Here is a 27,430-nt window from a genome sequence, read left to right on the forward strand (position 1 = left end):
ACCGAGTGCAATCTCACTTGAAAACGATTCTATTCAAAGACTTCATCTTGAAAACCTTTTTTCAAATTTTGTCAAACGTTGAGATCGTTTTTCAACCTTTTTTCCATTTTAAGGCCTCGCTAAAAATACTGAATACAAAGAATTTGTAGATTTTATAGGTCATATAATGTCTACAAATTCTTTGTATTCACTATTTTTATTGAAGCCTTGAAAAGGAAAAAAAAAAAGTGGTGAAAAAGGACCCCAAAGTTTGACATCACACCAATACGTCAAATTTGAAGTTATTAAAAAATTCCACGGGCACCTAACCTAAGACAGAACGTCAATAAATATTTACAAAAGAATTACAAGACATTGATTTTTGGGGTTCTGTCACTCGTCGTGCCTCTGTGTGGCGCGGCAGGATTATAATAGAATTCTTACAGCGCCATTTTGATAAATTTGACTGCTGCTGGTATCTTGATCGATGTCTGCCGACTGTTAGAGACCATCCGAAGTAGGTACAATAGGGAGATTCCAGTACTTTAGGTTTTGTTTCTCGTACTCTGCCTGAGAGATAGTTTACCTCGAGGTTTACCTTGCAGTAATAGTCGCATTCAGCTGTAATTGCGACCTGGACCATTAAGCTTGGAGGATAAAAACCAGGACAATTCCAACGACCAAGACAGTCAGTTCGAAACCAGGGCACCCTATCCAATCTAAACAAACCCTACTGCATTCAAACACTGAGGGGCAGGGATAAATTCACCAACCAGCCATATCCATGACCACAGTTACACTGCGGTAGCACGGTTTTGTGGTTTGACATTGAAAGCATAAAATATCTCATTAGCTGGCGTACGTTATATAACCACTACTGAAGAATAATGAATAACGCTTACTCTCAACAACGGCCCACGAAAGTGAATAATAAACATGCAAAGTTGACTTCGATTAGCTTGCTACCAAGAATGCGACTAACTGAAAGCGTTTTGCATACATTATCATAGAAATTAGATTAATTGCACGTAATGAATTTTCACAGATAGATTCTGGAATATAATTTGAATGCTTCATCTTGTAGTTCAACGAAGCAATTAAACGTTTATTGGGGTGGTAAATCATCGTATATCGTAAACTCCAAGGACAAATCACATCCGAGTTTTCTCAAAACATATAACAGAAAATATAAAGAAACAGATTAACATTAAACCGAGCTGTTAACAATTTACAAAACATATAGCCTTTTTCCACCCACCCCACAGTAAAATAGCTACGGACATGGTAACTTAAGAGCTCACCAGTTGAATCGTACAATCACTACACTACCGGTTTGTACTAGTCGAACGAACACGGGTATTGCTGATCGAGGAATGCATTTGGTTAAGCACACACTCATTTTCCGACGTGAAGAGTGGGTTGGTGCAATAGGCAATAAACAGCAGCGATGCCTTTTCCCCCGTACACTTTACAGCCCATCGACGGTTGCTGAAATTTGCAAAGAGTAAGAAGGGATTGATGGTTGTTGCACATGCACAAGCTGCAACCACTTCGGCCCAATTCAGTCTAGCGCAGGCTTTGTCCGGCTTTAGATCGAACATTCACTTTATACAACGAAAAAAGGGTGACTCCCTCGCAAATCTTCACTTCCGTGTGCGGTCGACGGTTGTTTAATTTTAGTGACTACGTGCTAGTGCCTTAGCACTACGGTAAACGAGTGCAGGAAAGATGCAAAGCATCAGCAACATTGGCATCGATGCGTACGAGCCTGCACCGCGCGGTGAGTCTTTGCGAAAGTTACAAAATGGAGGCGCCGAGCGCCGCGGGACGTTGGATAAACTTCGGTATGCGTTTGCGTGCATGATGGATTTTTCGACGTTCCTGCTACTGCTGGTACCGATCCTGATCGGCTACCTGATTCGGCTATTCGTGCCGGCTAAGAAGAAAAAAATCGCCGGCCAGCTGGCGCTGGTCACCGGCGGAGCAAACGGGCTCGGTCGAGAACTTTGCCTACAGCTGGCAATGAAGGGCTGCCACATTGTGGTCGCCGATTTGGACACGACCAACGGAGAGAAAACGGCGGAAGATTTGCGGAAGCTGGGTGTGAAAGCCAAATGTTTTAAGGTAGGCATTTCAGCGCAGCTCGAGTGGGAAGTGCGGTAGGGATTGTTTAGAAGTGATGTCGTGTGCGTGTCTACGTCGTGCGAAAATTGCGGGATGTTTTTTTCTGACTTAGGGTGATTCGTTACGCGTGCTGTAAAATAATAGGCATTATTAATCTTGTGATTAAAATTTGATGCGAACATGTTTTATTGTACTTCGCGGCGTATTTACGTTATACGCCGCGAAGTGCTTATTTTCCTAGTAAAAAGATCTTTGAAATAAACATGAACGCTCGTATGCCTAGTTGAACAAAATGATGTGGGTTTTATTGAATTCGTGAAAATAGCTGAAATAAATCAGTACACAAATTACTAGTTCTTAGTAAGAAATTTTTAGCTAATCAATCATTTATTTTTTTTTGAAAGGTGTAATTGTAGTAATGTCACTTTTACAATTTTTTTTCTGACGTTATAGGGAAACGAAGTATTGATACAGAAAAACGGATGGATTCTAGATCGAATCGTTTATGAACAGAGAGCGAAAAACTAGACTATCTAATTAACTTACTTTCAGAAGTCGGACATTTCATTTTAAGCTCATAACTGATCGCTCTAGAGTACCTATGAGTCTCCCAGATGCATATATTTAGTTCCTCTTGGCCCTCAATTCGCCGAAAATAATCAATTTTTGAAATACGAAAAGATATTTTTACTCGGTTATCGAAACTAGAGAAAATTTGGATTTATTCTCGAAACTCATAAACTTATAGTTTGAAATAATCTTAAAACTAAACGGGTGTTTGTTTAGTTCATGTTCAATCTATCCTTTAAAACGGTTTTAAAATGACTTAAAACCGAAATTATTACCAGGGGATCCAATTTTTACCTAGCAAGTAGTTTTCTTACTAGTTTGTTTCAAACCCTTATTTTCCATTCGTGGAACCTTACTGATGCTGTTTGTTGCTGCGAAGCAGTAGTTACCGTGTCCGTTGTAAATTGAGGTCAGTCAGTTGGCCTGTGTTAAGCCAAAGAGGACCAAGCGCCATTTTCAGATACATGCTTTAAAAACGCTATCGCATCCAACATAGGACTAGCAACACCCACCTCTATTTATTTTCGGGAACACAAATAGTAAACGAAAGCAAATAAGTGTTCCTTAACTTGCTATGTTAATGGTAAGTTATCTAAAAATGCATTTTAACATGAAAAATACTAGAAAAAAATTATGGCGCTCAGTTCGGTTTGGCTTAACGCAGGCCAGTTTGTCTTCTCTCGTGTGATCGTACATGCCCATGTTGTCATCGGCGCTGTTTTCTTGGTGTTCACGGTCGGATGTTCTTGTTCGTCTGTTTGTTTTGTTGCAACTTTAACCGCTTGGATCATTCGTTGCGCGATCTTCTTGTTTATCTCTTGTTCTTATAGATAGTGGTTTTGCCACCGTCTGTGGTTAAGAATATAATGATTATGTGCTGGTTTTGGTTACATAGGGTGGCTGAACGGATGTCAACTTCAACCCGATACATCTGTCAATCTGCTCATGTGAACTGCCTAAATCGAGGTATAGACTTATTTTTTGCTCCATTTTAGAGAGTAAGGTTCAATGTAGAAAATACAGTACTATAGCAATACTGAGAATTTACTGGCCGTGAACGGGCATAATGCTTTGTAGATCACAATCGACCATTTTTTAACCATGTTAGGAATTGATGGATTCCGATTTTTTTTAGTAATGAAAGAATACTGATATTTGTCATTAAAAAGCTCTTACTCCACTATCTGGGGCTGGGTGTCATTCTAAATTTTGAAAATCTCCTATATAACGAAACACACACATGTGGTTCGTGTTGCACCAATCAGCAAACACACGAAGCTACTGATGGAGAAATCTGCAATCTTCGATTAAACGATAAAAATCTTAAATAATCCGCGAAGGACAATCGCGGAGTCTTCAGAACTAGATTCATCATTGAAGTATAGTAGAAACATAGACGGTCCCAAGTGACTTCCTTGAGGTATTCCTGACGTAGAAGTGAAGGCTGATTTGACAATTTGCTACGATAACCGCTATTTCTCAGTCTGTGAGGTGGGATCGAAAGCAATGCAAAATCTCCAAATCTCTCCGTTTTTGCGATTGCGATATCGATATCGATATCGTGACTTATCGGAAGCGGCAGTTAAGTCTCTGTTATGTAGAATGTTAAACACAGCAAGTTAGAATCTGTGTTGCTCGTCACTTAGCTACTGTTTGCAGTGTGCCTGATAAGGTTCTATAATCAACAATTCGAACAATGTCGAGACAGCATGCAATAAAGTTATTATTGATGTCTCGCTTATTATCCTTTTTATAGACTGGGGACATGATCCCGTATTTCTAGCAAAATGGAAATATTCCACTAGCAATAGATGCTTGAAAGATGTGAAGAAGCGGAGTAATCGAAGCTTCAATATGCCTTTTCAGGATAACAGAAGGGAACCCGTCGGGTCCCGGATTGAAAGATGACTTAAATCGACAGAAAGCTCTGATAATCATCGTTCCATAAACATCAGTAGTACCCAATGTTTGGCCAATAAGTGGAGCGCTGCTCTGTACAGTAGCGTCTTGTGATATGGTAGCTGTGTTTTCGTTGAGAGGACGGCGCTTCAGACTCATTGCCCTGCTCATTAACATATTTCCAGATGCGATTAGGATGTGACCCTGGGTAATCAAATACTACCATGACTCTCCTTCAGACATATCATGAAAAAACATATTTTTTCATACCTCAGGGCAGAAAGGGACAAAACAAGACATACATTTTCGGAAAGTACACTAATTGTCAAGTATCATAAACTACAAGCGATCTTTCCGAACTGTTTCAACAAAACTACAGCCACTTTAGTTTAATGCTCGAGATATTATTTATTCTTCATCTCTGAGAGAGAAGAATGTCTTGTATCAACTAAATCGAATGGCAAGTAACCTTTCAAATGAAACCATTTCGACCCTAATCGAACTAAAGAGATTATAATCATTTGAATAACCTAGGTTTGAATGCAGTTTTTTTTTAGAATTCATCATCAATTTCACCTTAGACGTTCTGTAAAAAAAATCAAACTTTCGTCTTCAAAACTTATTATTTTGAGAAGATGTTTCATCATGAAAAATCCACTCGATACTCGAAAATCGTACTCGATTGCCATGTAGGACCGGTTTGTCGAGGGTGAACTGTCTTCGGAACGTGTCTATCAATTACGTACCCCAGAACATCGTATAAAGGTTTGAACTACTGCTTTGACATCTTCGGGATTCAGAATATTTTCCCAATCGATGGTGGAAAGAAGATCTGCTATAGTTTAGTTGCTTTACGAAAATCGTAGAAAACGAAGAGCGGTGAAACTTCGAAAGCGTGCACCACAGTGCTATCAATCGTTACGATCAATGGAGGATGATGCGCATGAACTTATGCAGGAAGGTAAAGTTTCCATAGCATTGATTCAAGAACCGTACTTCCATAAAGGAAAATTCTATATTGGAAAGTTACTTAACACTGTCTTCATTGCTTACAATAAGACAGGCATGACTAACCACGTGAATGCATTCTTGCCAAGAAGGCTATTGGCGCGTGTCTCACATCGGAGCTGAAAACTCGCGATATCGGTGCAGTCGCAGTTACTCTGACTGTCGGTAACACAGACAAATAGTAATATTGCTCAGCATATCTACCACATAACGAGTCATCTCCTTCTGATGATTTCAAAAACTAGTAGAAATGGGCTTCCGCTCACTATCGGTAGTGATGCATTTATGCATCATCACATCATTTGTGGCAGCACTGACATCAATTTAAGAAACCGACTGATATTTGCGAGATCTGCGAGAGAGAAGGTGTCAAACATAACGCTTAGCTCTGAAAGAATTTCGTATGAGATGGGAAATTGGCAGGTTCCAAAAAAAATCTGAACAATCTCTATCCGATAACAAATTCATATTTTTCTATTATTTTAAGGTTACATTAAATGTGGTAACATATCATAATACTAAATCTACAACCTGCTTTGTTTAGTTTTTTTTTCTTTTTTTTAGTTTTTTTCCCCTTTTTGTAACTTTATTTGTATCTTATGTATTTACCGCTATCCAAGTAACTTCCTTGACCTGATTCAAAGTCTGTACTAACAACGCGAGGCTAGTTGATTAAATACAATTCTCTCTAAATCGAATGATTTTCAAATGAAACCAGAGCTGGTTTTAATGTGACGGACGAAAACATAATGCGTTTGGTTCTTTTCGCGAAGAAGCGAATAACAACCGGGGTTCGTCCCCGGTTAATTCTGAGCTATTTTGACAAGATCAAACCAAATACGTTGGAGCTAAATTGGGATCCAAACTGAGCTGGTCACATTCAGTTCAGAACAAGAAAGCGTGCATGGCCTTCGGGCAGTGCAGAGGGACTTTTGGAAAGACCTTGGGTCTCAAACCCAAATACATCGATTGGATTTATACGACAACTGTTCGTCCAACTCTGTCATACGGACGTCTTATGTGATGGCACAGGGGAGAGACGATGACGGTCCAGTCAAAGCTAAACTATCTGCAAAGAATGACGCCCATTGCATTGAGAAGTGCTTTCACCACAACTCCGAATGCTGCCCTTGAGGTGCTTCTAAATATCAAACGATAACACATGCTACTTGAAAAAGAGGCACTATCATGTGCATACAGACTGCAGTTTACTAGTCTTTGGAACAGTAACCATGTTAATCTTGCTACAAGTCATACACGACTGTGGTCGCAAATAGTTACATGAGGTGAAGATATTCTTGCTACAGGTGATATTACACTCACTTGTAGGTTTCCTTACAGGACATTCCATGTGAAGATTCCCACTCGAGAGGAGTAGTTGTCGGGCTATATGGAAAGACAACAACAAACGCAAATGATCTGATGAAGGGACGTGCTGGTGCTGGTGTCTACTATCGTGAAATGAGATTGGAACGATCTCACTCGCCAGGTAGATACCGTACTTTACACTAATCAGAAATCTTCGCGATTATGTACGGAGTACAATCGTCCTTTCAACAGTCTGTCTGGTAAAGTTATGAACTTCTGCTCCGATAGTCAGGCTGCAATCAAGGCTCCTAGCTCTGATAAATCACGGTACATTTTTCGAGGCTCCACTGCGGCATAGCCAGAGTTTTAACCGCCAACTGCAAGCTCAATTATCACATGGCAAGTATTCAGCGCGCTGAGCCCTTTTCATGTGATCTTTGTGAATCCGACTACGGAGCCTATCATCAGATATGCAACTGTCCAGCAGTAGCGCTATTGCGATTTCGAGTTTTAGGCCATCCTTCCATAGACGACACTATATTTGAACGACTGAAACTCATAGACATACTAAAGTTTCTTATCCATTGTGTTAAAAAGCTTTAGGCTTACTTGCAGGCGAGTTGAACTACTTGTGAGTTTAGCTTACCTGCTATTTATTTTTATTTTTGTGCTGTTATTTTTCCACTCTTCCAATAATACTTCCTCCCTCCTCCTTCTTCTTTCCACCCGCACAAGAAATGATAAAAAGACACGACAAGTCACAAATCTCCGATTCAGTACGGGGAATTTGCCATTTGAGTTAATATATTCTGATTCCTGATTCAGGCGAATACAATGGTCGCAGAATGGTATGGATACAACATTTTGAGTAGTAGTTAAGCAGGAGAGCAATTTGTTACGCATTTCGTTATTTCGAATGACCAGCTACAGCTGTCGGGGGATAATTCTGGTCTTTTTGTTGCCACGGATAGTGTTTACTGCCAGCTCCAACATTTCGACAGCGCTATATTCCACTACTGCTGCTACCTAGACGGATGCTCCAAAACCGACACGCTCGGCCCCTTCTCAGCAGACGATGGATTCTGCCGACAGGAAACTGGTGACCAGCACAAAACGAGCGGGATTTTGGTTTTCCCTTCAACTTTCCTCATTTACCGCATCCATAAATAGCGATCGTATATGCGGTGTAGCTAGCATCGATATACCACACGAATGATGCCGCACTCTCATACGACCCCCGGTTTTGTTCTTGGTTTAGTTTACGTTCTAAGACGAATGGGCTGGTCATCGAATGAAACTAGTTCACTTACATCGTCAAAGAGGAAAGCTGTTCAAAATTTTCGGCTCGGTGCATGTAATCAGCGGGAGCCAATCATTAATAAACTTTAGTCAGATGATTTAAAATTGTTTTTTTCCGTGTGCGTGTGTGTGGTAATTTCGACCGGTCGGAAATAAAAATAACAATTGGTGAAGAAAATATTTCCAAACTTAACTCTTGATTGATTGTTTGATAGCGCTGATAAGGGCAAATTTTTTTTTCCAAAGACAATTTTCTCTGGCTGTATTAGCACGGAGCTGTACAAACTTATTATTTCAGTAAGTCCACAGAGAAGGCTGAATCCTAACAATCACCTTCTCTCCCGATGTTGAAATGTAGTTACTGGTCATCCAACAAGGTTGGCTAGTAGAAATCGGTTCAAATCACAATTCTTTTTGTTCAAGATTTGTGGCTTGAAATTACTGGTAACTAATCTCGAACTGGCTTCGGTCGGGTGTTTCAAAACCCGGTTTTTCGTTGTGTATCTTACCATCGAACCATCATTAACGAAAATAATTGCCTCTGCTAGTGCCAAATAATGGCACAGACTGATTCATCAACCAGTCGTGTACATCTCACAAATATTTCCTTTTCGGTTTTGTACAACCTTTTGAAGAAATGCTCCGTTAGCTCTAAACAGCTCAACACGAATGACAACAAAACAAATCTATAGCAGACCTTTATTTTAAAACATTTCATCATGTAGGTGTTCGGTTGGTGCACCGTATTGACCGCTCTGGCTACGAAGAGCTGAAAATTTTTACCATTTCCGGGTAGTTTTCCGTTATTAATGTACGTCAATCATACTCCAAAATTTAATACAACATTAATTATAAATGAACGTAAATTATTAACAGGCCGCAATTGGCCTATCTTAATCTAAACACTCTTAAAAAAATCATAAACTTAGACCTAATCACATTACGGGACAAATAAAAATCGAACAAATGTGTCAAACGATTAAAAATGCGTTGTAATCCCGTAATGGCCACATTCGCTATATGACTAAACCGTCAAAGTGGTACTCTCAGGAGAATGTTACTGCGCAACGTCTTAATTCTCGCTTGGGCATTAACTCGATATAGTAGGGTTGGAGAATCGATGCGTGCTGACAGCAAATCGGCAACAACTAGGGCTCTTGTTGTATTTCTGCGTTGTTGGAGAGTGTCGAGTTGAATAAGTTGACAGCCGCTCTCGTAACTAGGTAACCGAAAAGGATCGCGCCAAGGAAGCCGCCTTAAAGCAAATCGTATAAATTTGCATTGAATGCCTTCAATTCGATCACTACCGTTCAGGTAGTGCGGGTTCCTAATCGTCGAACAATACCTCAAAGTTGACCGGACTAGGGAACAGTACAAACTTTTCAAGCAGTATATATCCGTGAATGACTTGGCAAGACGAAAGAAGAACCCAAGGTTTCGCGATGCACGACTAATAACATTTGAGACATGTTGCTTGAAATTGAGCTTAGAATCAAATATTACTCCAAGATCACTCCCGAGGAATAATCCAGATAGATTATAGTCGAAATCCAGATAGATTATATTCGAAATTGATAGATTAACTTTTCCTACAGAAGGTGATTGCAGAACATTTTGCAGGATTTAGGATCATACCCCGATCAGAAAGACATAACAAAAAGATTTCAAAACTGTATCTTGCTTTGTTACTTGTTATAAATTTCTGTTATTTTAACTACTAACGAGACCTTATTTATAACACAATGTGTTACGAAAATGGCATTTTGTTATAATCTTGTTATTTCATTCTGATCGGGACGATCAACAATACACCATTCGCTAAAGACATCGAATTGTTTCTGCAAGTCGTGTGCGACTGCCAAAGTCTTGATATGGTTGAAGATTTTGAGGTCATCCTCGTACGACAAGCGTGGTCCACTGCGTCTATAATTCACATCATTGAAGTAAAGTAGGAAGATGAGTGGTCCAAGATGGCTTCCCTGTGGGATGCCAGAGGTAGCTGCAAACATTTCAGAGTAGTCGCTGAGATATGACTGGAACCAACGAAGGAGTGATCCATTGAATCCCAGTTTGGCCAATTTGACGATGGCGATGTCGTGATTAATTTTGTCAAAAGTGGCGGACAGATCGGTGTAGATAGTGTCGGTTTGCAAGCCATCCTCGAATCCTTCAGAGACGAATGAAGTGAACGACAATAGATTCGCCATAGTTGATCGGCTTGGCATGAATCCATTGGCATTACACGGCTTTTCTTTCGAATTTTGAAAAGGAGCCCTTCCGAATTTTGAAAAGGGTCATTAGTCACGACAAAAAAAAAGAAAAAAATAATTGATTCGAAGAAATTTTTGAGAAAACGCTCGAGTATGGAGACTAAATATAGTGCTTTTATACTAGAGAAAAAAATTTGATGCAGAATATCAAATCATCTATAAGCTATGATTTATTTATCAAACAATTCAGATTATTGAGATTGAAAGTGGACATTTATCCTCCTTGTAAATGTTTTGATAGAATAATGTGCCTATTATTGGTGTAGCGCCTACTGTGACCATATTTCGAACCAAGCATATTGGATAATGCCATTATCTATTCGGCCAAAACAGGTGTGTAAAAATAAGTTCAATTTATATTCTTTATTTGTTGTGCACATATTTATTTAGAACTATCCTTTAAATCTAATTTTGAAGTAAAATATAAAACACCATATAGACATATCTGCTAATTCGCATCATTCACATAGTGAGCCAATAATTACCGCTTCATACCTCGTTATTCCGCCACAACTATGTTAAGCATGGCACTGATCCATAACTTTATTTTATCTGGATCTGGATTTATTACTCATTTATTTTTAATCCATTTTAAAATCACTCTTTAAACCCTAGGATAGGCCTCGTGTTATAATAGGATATTCAAGAATACAGTGGAACACATTATCTCCACGTTTTCCTCGATACACTTCTTCTTCTAGTTCTGTATGGCGCAGGCATAATAGCTATATTGCCAGTTAATTATTCTTTTATAGTCATTTCGACTTTACTTTCTGTGGACAACCGGTGAGAAACCCGCAACGCCGCCACAGCAGTCCAACCCAGCACACAAAACAATTGAACCAGACGTGTTGCCGCGTTGAAAAGAATCAGCAGTGCGGCCAAACTGAAACATAAACTTGAAAAAATATTGTAATGCAATTTCAGGTATAAATAATCAATTATTGTAAGTTATTCAACTGATTGCCGATGTAGAGATTTTATTTTCATCTTGACATTTTCATTTATGCTGAGACATTTCTGCTAAATAAGCAGAATATAGATGTTTAAGAAACAATACACTGGCACTTTATTCTGAGAAAGGTTATAGAAATTATGAATGCATTCCAAAGTAGTTCAAAAAATAGTGTGGTTCTCTTCCCAATAGTGCCAAAATAGTCTCATTACCCTATTTGTCATTATCCTGATCGTATTGATTTCTGCTTTAAATGAAAGGTGCTAAGCTACAGAGCATACAACATATATCTTCATCTGAACATTTGCCTTCGACAAACCAGCTAACAAAATTACGTTTGAACAACCTTCCAAAGAAACTCGTCCAATTACGATTTGTCAATATACAATTTCATGTTGTGTACATTCACATAAATCCGAATTTAATATGACATGGGAAAGTGAAATGCACTACTCTATGTACTGGATAATCATGCTGGTTTGACTAGTTCATGTTTTATTTCCTCATCTGTCGATAATCACAACTCGTTCCGTGTAGCGCAAAGCGATTTAAACTAATTACAGAAACACTTTATTTAAAATATTAACCGTCAAATAAGTTTTTTTATTACTGTAGTTGCTTTTCCGATGGAGTGAACAATTCTGACATTCCCTTTGTAGCATATGTAATTTGTTCATGCCCCCCTAGATAATCATGAATGCTACGAGGAATCGGAAAAATAATTATCCACCCCAGACTACGTCGATGGGAATTGATTAAATAATTATTCGTGTTATGGACAGTGGTACGCCGGTCTGGAAAAACATTTTTCGGGAACGATTCCACATGGCATTATTCTAGTTAACTAAGTTGGGTACTACTACCACCGACCGATTCAATAGAAAATATTCGATTACTAATTATCCGATAATAGTTCACCATATATTTTCAACAAGCGTTTATTCCAACCGAATTTTTTCAACCCAATTCTGCAACATTAAGCTAAGCTAAACGTTGCAGTTATTTAAGTTGCACAATAAAGCGGTTCCAGGCAAACGCGTCGGTAGCCTACTCGCTTTCACGCCAGCCAAAAGGACGGGTTAGAGCCGTGTAAGGTTGCGGCAGAAAAAAAATTCGAAACAGTCTGCACTTACGAACATGCTGCAGTTGAATGCAGTGCAACAGTGTACATAGAAATAAAGTACAGAAAAAAAAACTTTGTATCAGTACTTTGCCTCCTCACTCAGGTGCGGCAGCTCTAGCTAAATGCGCTTTACCTGCCCGTCTGCCAGTCTATCTGAAATGCATCACGCCCGGAGAAAGCTCCGTAATGTGAAAAGCGCACACATTTCAGTTGCAGCAAAGCCGCATATCGCAGTGAAAAGTGCAAGTGAAATGCGGTTACGTGATAGCTAGTAGGTCCCGCTTACTTCTGCACGTATAGTACCGGTTATGATGCTCTAACTCCGAACCGTTCGTTACGTTATGCTGCGTTAATGTTGCAGGGTTTACATACTATAAAGTGCAGTTTTGTAATTCTTTTTTTTTATTTTCATTTCGTTTCCGCACAGGCTGATATCTCTGATTATGATTCGGTGGTAGAATTGAAACGGCAGGTCGAAAGCAGCCTGGGGAATGTGGACATTTTGGTTAACAACGCAGGAGTGCTTCCGCTGATGTCGATCCGCGAGGGAAAACCGGAAGATCTGAAGAAAGTGATGGAAATCAACCTGCTATCGCACTTCTGGGTAAGTTTGGTTCTATTTTTCCATATGGTTCACGGTTTTCGACTGCCTCAACGAAGTATTGGATTGTACATGCAAATGAGCTTACAGGGCTACACTATCGCATATATATATATATATATATATATATATATATATATATATATATATATATATATATATATATATATATATATATATATATATATATATATATATATATATATATATATATATATATATATATATATATATATATATATATATATATATATATATATATATATATATATATATATATATATATATATATATATATATATATATATATATATATTTCCAGCAAAATTGTTTCATTGAAAGAATATCAAAAAATCAGAACAAATTAGCTCGATTGGAGATTTGGCTAGAAACAATGAAATGTTTTTAAATATTACTGCATCGAATTTCCAGCAAATTTACGACTAAGAGAAACGAAAGCAATGAAATTGAAAGACGTATTCTAGAACGATTCAGTTATAAACTTAGAACAGAAAACTAGGACTAGGCAGGCTCATATGTACATGATCGAAAGGAAATGTGAAGAATCTTTTGACTTCTGCTGGAAGGAGTTGGGAGTTCCACCCAAGTCTACCGCATGGTCATGATTTACTGTCATCGCCGTAGAGGTGTGCGCCGCGCCGCCGATTTCAGGTAAAAATCGGCGGCGCGCCGGCGTCGCGCCGATGTGCTTACTATTTTTACATGCAATAGACGGCTCGGCGGCGGCGTGGCGCACACCTCTACATCGCCGGTGATTCGCTATAGAATACTATCTGTTTTTCAATTTAATTGCTTTCATTTCTCTTAGTCGTAAATTTGCCGAAAATACCCAACAAAATCGATACACTGAAATATTGCGGTAACTAAAACATAGTAACATAAATTTAGCCTTCCTGCACATCACAATTTGGGATACGACATTGCATTACTAGAGGGTAGTTACATAACAGATGATACAAAGTTCCATAATCTGATTCACAATTATCGCACGAGTAATGTTATGCACTAGTCAGTGCCCGTCCTGACTATAATGCTGCAATTATGCTTGAAAAAAATGCTACAATTTGTGAATTCACATCCGGTAGCAAAGTGTATGTTTGAATGCAAGATCAAATGAGCCAAGCCGAGAAACTGCCATGAACCAACTCTGGTTGTACACCTTCATTGCGTGAAAAGCACAGTTGATGCGCTATTTAGATTAACTGATAATCCATGAAAGAATTGAAAACGTGGGAAAATTACCAGAAAAAAAACAAACAGCACACGGAAAAAATCCATTCATAAATTTATGAAAACACGATCACGGTTGCGTGGACTGAAGGATTTACGAAAACCGTGACCAAGTTCCGGAAATCATGAATAATAAACCTCGTATTCATGAAACTATTTGTGTTTCCAAAAAATTAGTTCACGTCGAATATATACATGGCGTTACATTCGAATGTTTTGTAGGGTTACTGTGGTTGTTTCTCTGGACATGTTTAGTTTTTGTTGTGATCCTTGTTCACAATTTGGGAATACACAGCCGTCAATTAAGCAATGTTCATGATTACAGAAGCTTATTCGCAATTTTTGTGATTTCTCATCAAACTACCGTGATATTTTTTTCATGAGTTTGCTATCGGATTTTGCTGTCAGAGTAGCGTAATTTATGTTCATAATTGCAGGATCCTAGTCACGATTTTCGTAATTCCTGTTTCGCGGTATTTTGATCATGAGTAGAGAAATTCATGCTCATGATTTCAGGATACTAGTCACGATTTTTGTGTGAGTATTGTGGTTTATTGATTTTTGTCAGGATTTTCATTACTTCTATTCATGTTATCGTGATATATAAGTCACAATTTGACTGATTCATGTTCTTGATTTTAGGATCATAGTCACGATTTTCGTTATTTATTTGCACGTTATCATGATATTTTTATCTAGAGATTACTTTCGAATTTGACACACGTGGAGTGATGTGATTGAAGTTCATGACATCAGCAGTTTTATTATGATATTTGTAATTTCTCTTCACCTTACCGCAATCTATTATTTTTTGGTTATAATAGGTTTTTGTACTCGGAGTACCGCGACAATATCGACAGGAACATAAAGAAATGTGTGACTAATAAGCGGGATTTTGTTCCATGAACTATATTGCGAACACGATTTGTGGGGCTATAATGTACTTTTGGTGCTCAGAGGAGTTTTCTTTTTCTGTCAAACCGAACCTTATCAAATGAATAACGATGTTCTAGGTCCTAATAGTTTTCTTATATTTGGTCACTAGCAGAACATTTCATGGAACAGTGCATGGAACAAAAATGATTATACGGATTATACTCTAGATTTTGTCAAATGATTCCCGTGAAATTTCATGAGCACATTGCATGAAATTGAAAATGATAAGCGATATCTTCTAAATATCACATGCACGCAAGATAGATCCTAGGTCAAGTACTAGAAATCATGAACTAGTTCACGAACCCAAGAATATTATTTCATAATTTCATATTCATATTTCACGACCACAAATGGTATTTCACGACCACAAATGGTAAGTCAGGACTATTATACTAGGAATTATGAATCAGTTCACATACATGAATAATATTTGAAGATTTTGTGAACCATTTCGCGATCACGGATATTGGATCGTGACTAATATATTAGGAATCATGAATTAGTTCACGAGGATTGTATGGATTTATGAATAAAATTCCAAATTTCGTGAAATAGTTCATGAGAAAGTATCTAGATTGGTTTGATTTTATGAACCAATGGTCCTAAATCTATGAATAACACCATAAGTCAACCTTTGGTTTTATGAATAATGTTCTTGAAGTTGTGTGGTCCTAAAAACGTGATTGTTCCAAAATACATCGCACTTTATTCATGATTTCAGGAACAATTTTTTTCCGTGCAAGTAAGCTTAACTCACAAGTAGTTCAAATCGCCAGCGCGAAAGCCTAAAGCTCTTTACCGCTTTGGTTAAGAAACTTTAGTAGGGTAATGCCGCGTCGGGTGAGATGCCGCACTTTCTAATATCTCGTATATAGGGTTACTTTTATACGGTAATATGATATTGTCAGTTTGTCTTTCGAAGAATTACAATACTGGAAATGTTAAATAATCCTTATTATTAACTCACGAAAATTTTATTCATGATTATGTGCGTCCAGTTGCACCACGGAGTGCCGAAAATTTTTCAGTACCACATTAAAATTTCGTTTTTTTTTTAAGCATTTGATTTTTTTTTTTGGGAAATCGTGTATCGGTTGAATAGCTGGGACCTTTTAGAAGGCATTCTGATCATGAGCATGGTTTTCTATAATTTCAGAGGAAAATGTTGTTGTGCGGCATCTCTCCCATACAATTGGGAGAGATGCCGCATCAAAATTGCGGGTGAGATGCCGCACTCGATGGCGGAGGATGCGTAGCTATAATGTATTTTTTTCACCTCAGAATGGCATTGAATGATCATTTGCGTTAGGTATAGGTTCATAATAAGGTATATCCACAAACTAACGGACCTAACACAGTGACATATAAGATAATGAGGCTATTTATCTATATATTTAAACGGGCGATATGCAGTGTGAATTACTTTGGTTTATACTTTAAAGTTTCAGGCACTAATTATCGTGAACGCATTGATTTGTAGTGATGTTAATACTGCGTTGCGTTGCGTAAGCACGGTATATTTCGTAGATTGCAGACTGATGACTCTCATTTCCAGCCAGACTACTTGAGGAACATTGTTTGGGAATAACAATTGATCCAGTCCAAGCGAGAATTTCGCCTGAGAATGACCATTGCTGGCCACGACCATCTTTACCGTAACTTGGGATGAGAAAGAAAGTGTTGATGTGGTACTTACTTAACGGAAGGCCCCGACTCAGTAACACTCCCATAAGTACCACGGATTGGGTAGTGGATGGGTTGTTAGTCAGGATTCGCCTCAAGCAAGCGATGCGACTGAGAATATATTTTCATGTATAAGGAGTTTGAATACTTTATTGACTGTAGGATCCGTAAATGTTCTAGATGCGAAGGCGTTTAACTCTGGATAACCGTTTATCGAGTTCATTAAAAACAACTTGAACTCCGGACAGCCGGCTGTCGGGAGTGTTGTCGGCTATATAAAATGGACCATAAACAATGAGTTTAAAGCGGTGCGTTAATCTACATAAATTTCAGCAAATTGGAAAAGTGGTACTGTGGGCCGCCACGCAAAGATTGCCCAATACTAACTCTCTTATATTACCGCGTTTTATATCCCGTTTGTCTAATACGAACCAAATGATGCTTTTTTGAGCACATTACTGTTACTAGACAGGTTGGTGTGTACAAATATTGTATACAAACATATTAGTATTGCAAGACTACAGTTAGCCGGGCATGTAGCAAAAATGCCGAAAGAGAAAACAACTAAAGTTATGTTCAGCTCTGAACCAGGATACGGTTGTTGACGTTGATGCAGATCCCGCATTCAGGGAATAGATGCGTGCGAATCTTTTTCGTTCAAAATTGGAACAAAACCTTAGACAAAAATGTGATTCAAACGAATGATGATTGGGTTTTTACGAACTGAATTTCGAACATACGTGGAATATGAACTTTAGACTTTGCAAGAACGGTATGCTAGAAAATTGTGCACAAAGTGTCGCATGGAAACTACACAAATCACGCACATATATCGATAAATTCCCAGGTGTGCTAGTGTCATGCAAAAACTAATGCTCTTAGGTCAGACATAATCAAACCCAACAATGCTTGTTATTCATTAACCGGTTTAACTATCTTTCGACCACAATTCGTATCGGCCGATTTAAATGCTATTCGACTACATCTAGACAATTCTGAAAACTCAATTTGCCTTTCGTAAAGCGTGATCTAGTACATCTTCCACTTCTAGTAGTGCAAGGAATACTCGCTTTTTTATTTAAGTACATGAAGGTTGGATTGAACTCTAAATTCTCTTGAAGGAGAAACAACCAGTATCGAAAGACTAAATGCCAACTAAAGCGTATTTTTCTTCGCATATTAATTCCATCTTGGTAAAGTGTTCACCAGGGGAACCTACAATAGTTGTATAATAATAGTTACTCTCAGTAACTGAGCATAGCAGCTGCTATTTCCGTTATGTCGCGAACACTCACATTATAAACTTGGATTGAATACTGTATCGCTGTTTGCAAATATTACCGAGATCAAATTCCATTTCTGGGATATATCTTCTCGTTTATTCATCCGACGCGATGTTATGGATCCATTGGTCATTAAAGATGTTATTGGCTTGCCGAGTTCAATCGCAATTGAAATTTATGACAGTGTACTTCAGCAACGCGCGCAAGATAATAATACTTTCACGTATGTTACTTTAACCCTTGTGAAGGCAAGCTAAAATCCTAACACTAAAGGGCAAGCCGGGCCTCTCAGGCCCGTCTAAATTCAAGCTCCTTTTTGCCGTTCTCATATAGAAAGGTTATGCAATCGGTCGGAATTTCGACTTTTTAACCGAGACCCGCAGGGCCAAATCTCTTATACCATTCGACTCAGTTCGTCGAGATCGTAAAATGTCTGTATGTGCATGTGTGTGTATGTATGTATGGATGTATGTATGTGGCAAACAATCTCACCGATTTTTCTCTGAGGTGGCTGGACCGATTTGTACAATTTTAGTCTCAAATGAAAGGTGCAGCCTTCCCATCGGTCGCTATTGATTTTTTTATTGATCCGACTTTCGGTTCTGGAGTTACGTGTTGAAGAGCACTATCACACAGAAAATTTCCATAGAAATTGATACCACCATGATGTCCAAATGATGCAATATATATTAAAATATGTGCAACATTACTTCACTTTGTATGTCTAGATCATTAATGACCCACCGAAGGCACTTCGACCACATTGGCCAGCTATGGCGGTTCTTGATGGCCCGGGGGAACTTACCAAGTTCCTAAGATAATGTCATACCTATTTCTCAGCGAATTCTTTACCGATTTTTACAAACTTGGTTTCAAATGAAAGGTATAGCATTCCCATTGGCTGCTGTTGAATTTCTAATTGATCCGACTTCCGGTTCCGGAATTACAGTATGATGAGTACGAACACGCAGCAAATCCCGATTTCAGCGTATAAGGCGATGGATGTAAAAAGGTCAATTTTTTTCTCCAAAAGGTGAGTACTCGGAAGATCACGTCGACTGTCGATTAGTTCTGAGCTCCATTTCGTTTGAACACGACCGATAAATGTTTCTGGGTTGCTATTAATTTCTTCTGATGCATAATCAGAGTACATATTCATATTTTTCTGCATCAGATTCATCGTCGGAAGCAATATCATTCACATCTTCTTCCTCGCTTTGCAAAACAGTTTCAGAATCGTCTGCTGTTGAATTTGCTCGAATTTCTTCCATTATTTCAGATTCTTTGAGACGATTGAAAACATGGGCATATCGTCTTATAGCCATTTCAATTTTTTGTTGCTTTTAGATCCTACAATTTGAATAATTACGACAACTATAACACAAAGAATAGAAAAAATAGACAAAAATAGACAATAACGACAGAGTTAGGTTATGTTGTATCCAAATAATTGTCAAGTAGACCACAGTGGGTGAAATAAAAGTATTTAGCCAAAAAAATATGACACACGTCATTATCGTATGCTATTTTTACATTTCTTATAAAAGAAATGTATAGAATTCGCTCAAACTTTCAAGATTAAAAAAAAGGTAAAAATATAAAATCAATCAAAACATGAAAAAAAAATTCCTGCTAACATGAAGATGAGCTCATCAAAATGTTTTTTTCAGATAAATATTAATGTATAAAACCCGTGGTATTCTTAGTAAATATTGCATGCACAACGGGCCTGCCAGGCCCGGCTTGCCTTTTTGTGTTTGTAAAAAATTCAAACATATCTGCGCATCACTCCATACATGAAAATTTCACAATTCTTTATTTTTGTAATAGAATACAAAGCTACTTATCAAAATTTCCATGCCCAAGCTTATACTGCATACACATTTTTTTGTAACTAAAAAATTGTAACGTGCCGGGCCTCTGAGACCCGGTTGCCTTTTTGAGGGTTAAGATTCATATTCCTCGTTCTGCAAAGAACACTCCATGAAAGAGCATATCAAAGGAATTCCAGATCATTTACTTTCGCGGGAGATCCTAAACACTTTTATGAATAAATACAAGCACATTAACTGCGAGAAAATGTTTTTCACAGATCACGTATGGAATAGTCCATTTGCTTCTGATTTGTAGTGATGTTAATACTGGGATAAAAACAAAAATTTCAACGAATTGATGCTGTTATATATATATATATATATATATATATATATATATATATATATATATATATATATATATATATATATATATATATATATATACATATATATATATATATATATATATATATATATATATATATATATATATATATATATATATATATATATATATATATATATATATATATATATATATATATATATATATATATATATATATATATATATATATATATATATATATATATATATATATATATATATATATATATATATATATATATATATATATATATATATATATATATATGCATGGAAACGTTAAAATCATACACTGAAGAAGCTTCGTTAAATCTGCGGCAACATCTTTCCAGTGGATTATTTTGTCCATATGAAGTACAGTGTCTAGGGATCCACAACAGAGTGGGGTTACGAAGAACACGAGGAGGCGCATACAAATTAACGCTCGAGAGAAGCTCGGGACTGTCGATATTACCTGACAGCAAGTCGAAAACAAAACTTCTTTGCAGGAAGATACGGCGAGTCACCAGAGTCTGCAGACCGAGTAGCATACATCTATCGGCATAAGGAGGCAACACAACTGGATCGTTCCCTGGAAGTTTCCTGAGGGCGAATCGCACAAAACATCTTTGTATACGTTCTAGTCGGTCAATTCGAACGGCATGGCATGGTGCCCACACTTGCACAGCATACTCCAGAACACTTCTGATCAGGGCACAGTAAAGTGCTTTTAGTGCGTAGAAATCATCGAAGTCCGCCGTGTTCCGCTTTAAGAAGCCCAGCATTCCGAAAGCCTTAGCAGTTGTCGCGGTGATATGGTCGGAAAAGCTCAACTTCCTATCGAAGAGCACTCCCAAGTCACGGATCGAGTCGACGCTTTCAGTTGTTCTTCCTTTTAGGCTGCATTCATAACGTCCTGGAGTAAGCAAGCGTCCGAAACTGATTACTTTGCATTTATTAGCGTTGACTTCCATTCCGTTAAGCGTGCACCATTCTTGAATAGTACAGATATCTTCTTGAAGCACTACGGCGTCAAGTGCAGAAGCGATAGTTCGAAAGATTTTGAGATCGTCCGCGTACAGCAATTTCCCAGACTTGATCCGACTACAGATATCGTTAATAAACAGAATAACAATAAGCGGGCCCAGATGACTGCCTTACGGGACACCTGTGGGTGTTCTGAATGTGCTTGAGCGCGTGTTTTTTATACTCACGAATGCCGAGCGATCGGAAAGATACGACTGCAACCAGTTTGTCAGCCAGGTGGGAAATCCCAAACGCTTTAATTTCAAGAATGCGATGTTGTGCGGTACTTTGTCGAAAGCTTTTGAGAAATCGACGTAAATTGCGTCCACCTGATGACGCTTTTCGACGGCGGGAAACAACATAGAAGTGTAAACTACCAGGTTAGAAGTTGTTGATCGTTTTGTAACAAAAAATGGTAGTACCTCCTTAAGAAAAATTAAGGTGCTATCCGATTTATATGTGTAATCAAACTTCATGAAACTCAGCTGAAGACACCTAATCACAAAAACATCAAAGAGAGCTAACAAATACTTTTGTTCACCATTTTTCAGTTTGCGACCATGGTGCGGCATCTCTCCCGCAATGATCTTTTTTTAAAAATGTTCATGAAAATTTGATGATTTTTTTTTCATGACAAACACCATTTAACAGAGCTTTAGAAATTTTGAATTGATAAAAATGATTTCATCAAATATTCAATGGTTTACTTTGATGCAGGATCTATTTTTAAAAAATGTGCGGCATCTCTCCCCAAATTACCCTATGTCTCAGAGTTTCAGTCGTCCAATGCTTTTCAAATTTGAGGACAGTCGGATACAGTGTTATACGTTATACGACGACATTTTTAATAAAACTTTTTCTGTAACTCGAAACAATTTTAAAACTACGAATGTTTGTTTTCAAGGCACCTCGAAATTTCTTGGCAGGACGCAGTTTTTAACAGCTTGACCAACGCTACTGGTTCCGTACCAATTTAAGACGATCCTGAGATAGTGGAGATGCTGAGTAATGCCTTATAGCAGTAATGCCTTATAGCAGTGTTTGCCTCCATGACACGTCAATAAAATAGAAGTTGATTTTTGAAGGATTAGTTCTTGTAGATTTGTCCATTGAGGGTCCCAGGTGTAATTAAGAGCTGAATCATTTTACCATATTCCCAGATCGCTTGTCAGACGGAGATTTTTTGGTGAATTTTGGTTAACGTACTGTATAGGTTCCATCCGTGAGTTTTAGCCACTATGTTCTGTCTTTCGATATGATGCGGTGTTCACCAAATTTTGTAGACGTGGTATCCAAAACGTTTCATTGTTTTGGACTGGCCGTAGCCCAGTTTTCAGTTCATAAAAAAGAATGTTGTTCTAGGAACATCTTCAGACTCTCGACAAGCAGTATCAAAGTGACGATCAACATGGCTTCACGTCTAGATGTTCAACAGCGACTAACCTTCTGTGTCTATTATCCTACAATATCCTACACAACAGAGAGTATGAAATGTTGCGATCCAACTGATGGTATTTGCATCGACCTATCCAACGCATTTGAGATGGTGAACTACGATATAACGATCGCTAAAATGCAAAAATTAGGAATCATATCATATTATGGATAATTTTGTAGTTATTACCATCCTACTTCTCAGATAGATAGATAAATATTAGAAGGCACCTACGTTTACTCGATAGAAAGAATAGCACAAGGAAGGCACCTGAGACCGTTGATGTTTCTGCTGTACTTCAATGATGTACATCTAGTGCTGAAGAATCCAAAGCTGTACTTTGCGAATGATCACAAGATATTTCGTCTGATTCGCTCAAGTAAAGATTGACGAATTTGTTAACGTCAGGTTCCAGTTTTTTGATTGGAATAGCATCTATGTAAACCCGAAGAAGTGCTCGGTAATCGCATTTTCACAAAAAAGAAGACCCAGTTTAATTACAGAAATTTAAAACGTGAAAAATCCTTAGGAATTTCCCGCATTCAACAAGCTACATTTCATGAACATTGATTGAAGAATAATAGAGATATATGCACGAGAAAGTTATAAAATCTAATATTAATGACAAAAGACCCTATAGCCCCAACTTCCCGTATTCGAACAGAGGTCAAAAAGGTTCTGTTCGATTTCTGAGATTTGTTCACATTAGAAACTCCAAAATATGATTTGCATCACAAAGCTAAAAAATTATTAAAAATAGGGGATTTTGGACCAAAATGACCCAGTACCTCACTTTTTCCTGCCGTTCAACAGGCAACTGAGCTTGCTCGACCAAATCTGTTCTTTAAATAGTCGATAATGACGTCATTCACAGAAGCGTTGCGCATTAGGTACATAAAACTGTCGTGCCAGACTAGGGAAACACAGCCTTCTGTATCTAAATGCGTGGTATTTTGACTATTTTATACATAATTTAACCTTTTATTGCCATGATATTAAAAATCTTTGGGTTTATCTATTGGAATCTATTCTTAGAAGTATTTCTGAGCGATATGCGCAAAAAAATTTAAAATTTGCCGTGAGATGGCTGAATTATAAGCGTTTAAAATTGGACTACTTTTCGTTACATACCATTTTTGTAGAATTTGCAACGTGCACCCCCATATCGAAAACAAAGACGTAGTCCTACGTCAAAACCAAAGGCAGATAATTTCACAGATACTACGGATGAATCCATTTTTGCCTGATTATTTGTATGCAGCACCTAATGCTATCTTTTGAATCATTCTGTTATATCGGATATTCCGAAATTTGTGAAAGTCTACAAGTATCGGAATTTTATATAGTTTTTGGGAATGGCAAATAATCAAACATTTCCTTTAGATTCTTCTATGATATCTTGTAAAAGGACTTTTAATTTTTATAATGGTTAAATGAAATTTTCCTCCAACATCCAATTTACCTGACCTTACCAAAACCTTTCCGAAGATTGAAACAATTACTGCATTCGAGTAATCAGGCTACTTCACTCCCGTTATATCCCTGTTATTACCGATTCATCTTTTAAACTCAGAAACCAATTCATTTTTACACTCTGATAGAAGAACCAATTAAGTAAAGTTGGTTCCGGATATCCGGCTTTCTGGAGCCATGTTTGAGTACTGGGAAACTAATTGTGAATTTGAACAGAACCCTAGCAATGCGGGTCAACATTCAAGGAATTACATTATTATTTCATTTAGTACGATTTCATCCCGATTCTGCCATTTATAAACAGGTACGCACGGGCTGCAAGTATCTGTTCACAGGTCAAATTATCAAATGGTCTCGTAACAATACGAAACGAACTTCAGAAAATTGACTCAGACTTTGAAATTGCCAAGAGTCGATTGATATTAACAATTAGCTTCCCAGTACTGGAACATACCTCCAGAAATCCGATGTTCCATAAGATCCTGATTCAAAGTTACCCAAAAACATCAAATTTGGATAGAAATTGCGACAAATAGGAGTACCCTATCGTCCTGTTAAAGGTGCTTCGGACATATATCGTAATAATAAATTTGAAGAGTTTTTAAAACCGAGTGTAGCTTCAGTTTACTTAATCGACTTTTAATCTACATGTATATACATCTATTTTGTTCCGTTCCTAGTCCATCAACAGTCCCCTACTAATCCCTCAACCACAGCAACGAATATATGGCCATATTCATGACAGGAGGCAGTAAATTAATCTAAACTGAACACATTAGAACACAATCCCTAAGCTATCTAAAACGATTCCCAACATATCTTCTTTACAGACAATCAGAGTCTTCGTCGAAGGCATGGCTTTCCGACGAAAGGGTCACATTATATCCATCGCCTCTGCCAGCTGTAAGATCATTATGCTATGGAATGCAGAATGAAATAAAGACTCCGATTCAATAATTAAAATTCTTTGTTGCAGCTTATTTGCCGGTTGGCCGTCTCTGCTCCTATGTGGCTTCCAAGTACGGAGTCCGCGGTCTGATGGAAGCATTCAACGACGAGTTGTACTTCGATGGACTGCACGAGGAAGTTTTCACCACCACCGTATACCCAACATTCATGAACACCCGGAAGGATCTAATCAACACGCTGAACACAATAAAGTAAGTTTTGCGAAGGCGAGATAAGTTCGGTGGCTCTGATTTTTTCTTTATATTTCCAGCATACTCAAAAGAGTGCCAATCATTTCCGCCAAAACAATAGCACGTACCACCGTAAATGCGATGCTGCGAAATGAGCAACACGTCTTTTTCCCAAAGTGGTTCGGGTTCATGCTGACCCATTACGAGTAAGAAGGCTCTGCTGGCAAACATTGGAAATTGATTAATCTTTACGATTCGTTCCAGGCACGTTCCCTGCGAAATCAGAAGATTGGCACGGAGAATTTTTCTCAAGAGGGAAATACCGAAATTGATGAAGTAAAGCAAAGTGGAACTTTTACTCAAATTGGTTATAATTCTTATTACAACGAAATGTGTTGGTGTATTGAATGACGCAAGTGTAACCTTTAGTCGACGAAATCTCCTTTTTAGTAGTTTTTCCTTCGTTGAAAATTTAAGGTCGTAATAAAAAAATCATTACACATGATGGTGAACTTATTTTTTTTTCTATAAAATCTTTTACGAATCGATACCCTTTTTAAACAAATACTTCGTTGAGCTCAAAACCTACTTCTGGAATTGCATTTGATAACATTACTAACCCGCCAGGATAAATTTCCGTTTCCGCAGACAATCAGAATCTTCCTCGATGGAATGATACTCCGGCAGAGAGGTCACATTGTAGCCATCGCTTCGGTAGCCTGTAAGTATCAATTAGTTTTTAAACAATTTTTAAATGTATGTATGTACATCACTTTAAAACTATCAAACTATGACAGCATACGTTGCACTCGGACGAATGGCTTGCTACAGTGCTTCAAAGTTCGGCGTCCACGGTCTGATGGAGTCGTTCAATGATGAGCTGCGTAATGAAGGACTGCGAGACAAGATATTCACCACGACCGCTTATCCGTTCTTCATGAATACAAGAAACGACCTGATAAGTAGGCTGGCCGCGATTAAGTGAGTTGTTTCAGCTTGTGGTTCCATACTGCTAAATTAATTAGCTAAAAAAACGTTGCAACTTTCAGGGTCCTTGGAAGAGTGCCAGTGTTTTCGCCCAAACGAATCGCAATTGCTACCATCGATGGGATGCTGTTTAATCAGAAGCAGGTATTTGTGCCAAGTTTTGCTGGGGCGCTACTGACGCGATATGTGTAAGTTGAACGGAGCCAACAATTATTGTGTAATCAAAACTAACTGGTTTTTTTTTCAATTTCAGGCATCTTCCAGGACGGGTGAGAAAAATGGGTCAAACGATTCTCTTTAAAAGAAAATTGCCCAGACTGATGGAATTCGATGAATCGGAAACTGAGAAATTGATTTAGATTGATGTGACATGCAAGATTCGATTCTGAATAGACATGTCGAAATGTGGCTTCCAAACTGTATATTGATATTTGATGAAACTTGGTAAGCGAAGCAAAATAAATCAATTAAAGGTTTTCTGATCAAAATAGCAAACAAATATACTTAGTCTTATTCGAATACGCTATGTAAAAGATTTCTTCACAAGTGCATAAAAATGTAAATAATGAATAAACCAAAGACACCCTATTTAATTTGTATTTTGTTTTATTTTAATAAATTGATCATAATAACAGTCTCGGCCAAACATTGTGTTCTAGTGTAACCTATAGTTCAAATCTAAAACACATCTCAACATAAAATTAGTTGAGATATGCTTTAATTTTTCTTACTGTAAGTTGGTAGATTGGTTCGTTCATTGGAGTGTAACAAACAGATTTGTCGCTCTCACATAAATGTTAATTAGATGGACGCATATAATAAGGCAAACAATCCTTCGGATATTCAAAAAATGAAGTGCAAACTAAAAACCCCAATTCGTGTTAGATCGAGCATG

General features: G+C 37.8%; 2 protein-coding genes across 6 annotated transcripts in view; one reads left to right on the top strand and one right to left on the bottom strand.

Annotated features, from left to right (window-relative positions):
- LOC131691972 (pikachurin) overlaps window positions 1-27,430 on the bottom strand; it is a 788,885-nt gene that overhangs the window by 341,292 nt on the left and 420,163 nt on the right. The gene's annotated exons all lie outside the window — the stretch shown is intronic.
- LOC131691980 (17-beta-hydroxysteroid dehydrogenase 13-like) lies at window positions 1,708-27,116 on the top strand. 2 transcript variants are annotated; one of them, XM_058978797.1, is made up of 6 exons: window positions 1,708-2,103; window positions 12,963-13,139; window positions 25,240-25,312; window positions 25,386-25,569; window positions 25,629-25,754; window positions 25,813-26,051. In XM_058978797.1, the coding sequence occupies exons 1-6, from the start codon at window positions 1,708-1,710 to the stop codon at window positions 25,886-25,888; spliced, it is 1,032 nt and encodes a 343-aa protein (XP_058834780.1). In that variant the 3' UTR covers window positions 25,889-26,051. The 2 variants fall into 2 exon arrangements, with proteins under 2 accessions (XP_058834780.1, XP_058834781.1); XM_058978798.1 differs by lacking the exons at window positions 25,240-25,312; window positions 25,386-25,569; window positions 25,629-25,754; window positions 25,813-26,051 and adding exons at window positions 26,197-26,269; window positions 26,346-26,529; window positions 26,598-26,723; window positions 26,789-27,116 and having other exon boundaries at window positions 1,760-2,103.

The sequence above is a fragment of the Topomyia yanbarensis genome, chromosome 3 (assembly GCF_030247195.1).
Source record: "Topomyia yanbarensis strain Yona2022 chromosome 3, ASM3024719v1, whole genome shotgun sequence".
Taxonomy (NCBI): Eukaryota; Metazoa; Arthropoda; class Insecta; order Diptera; family Culicidae; genus Topomyia; species Topomyia yanbarensis.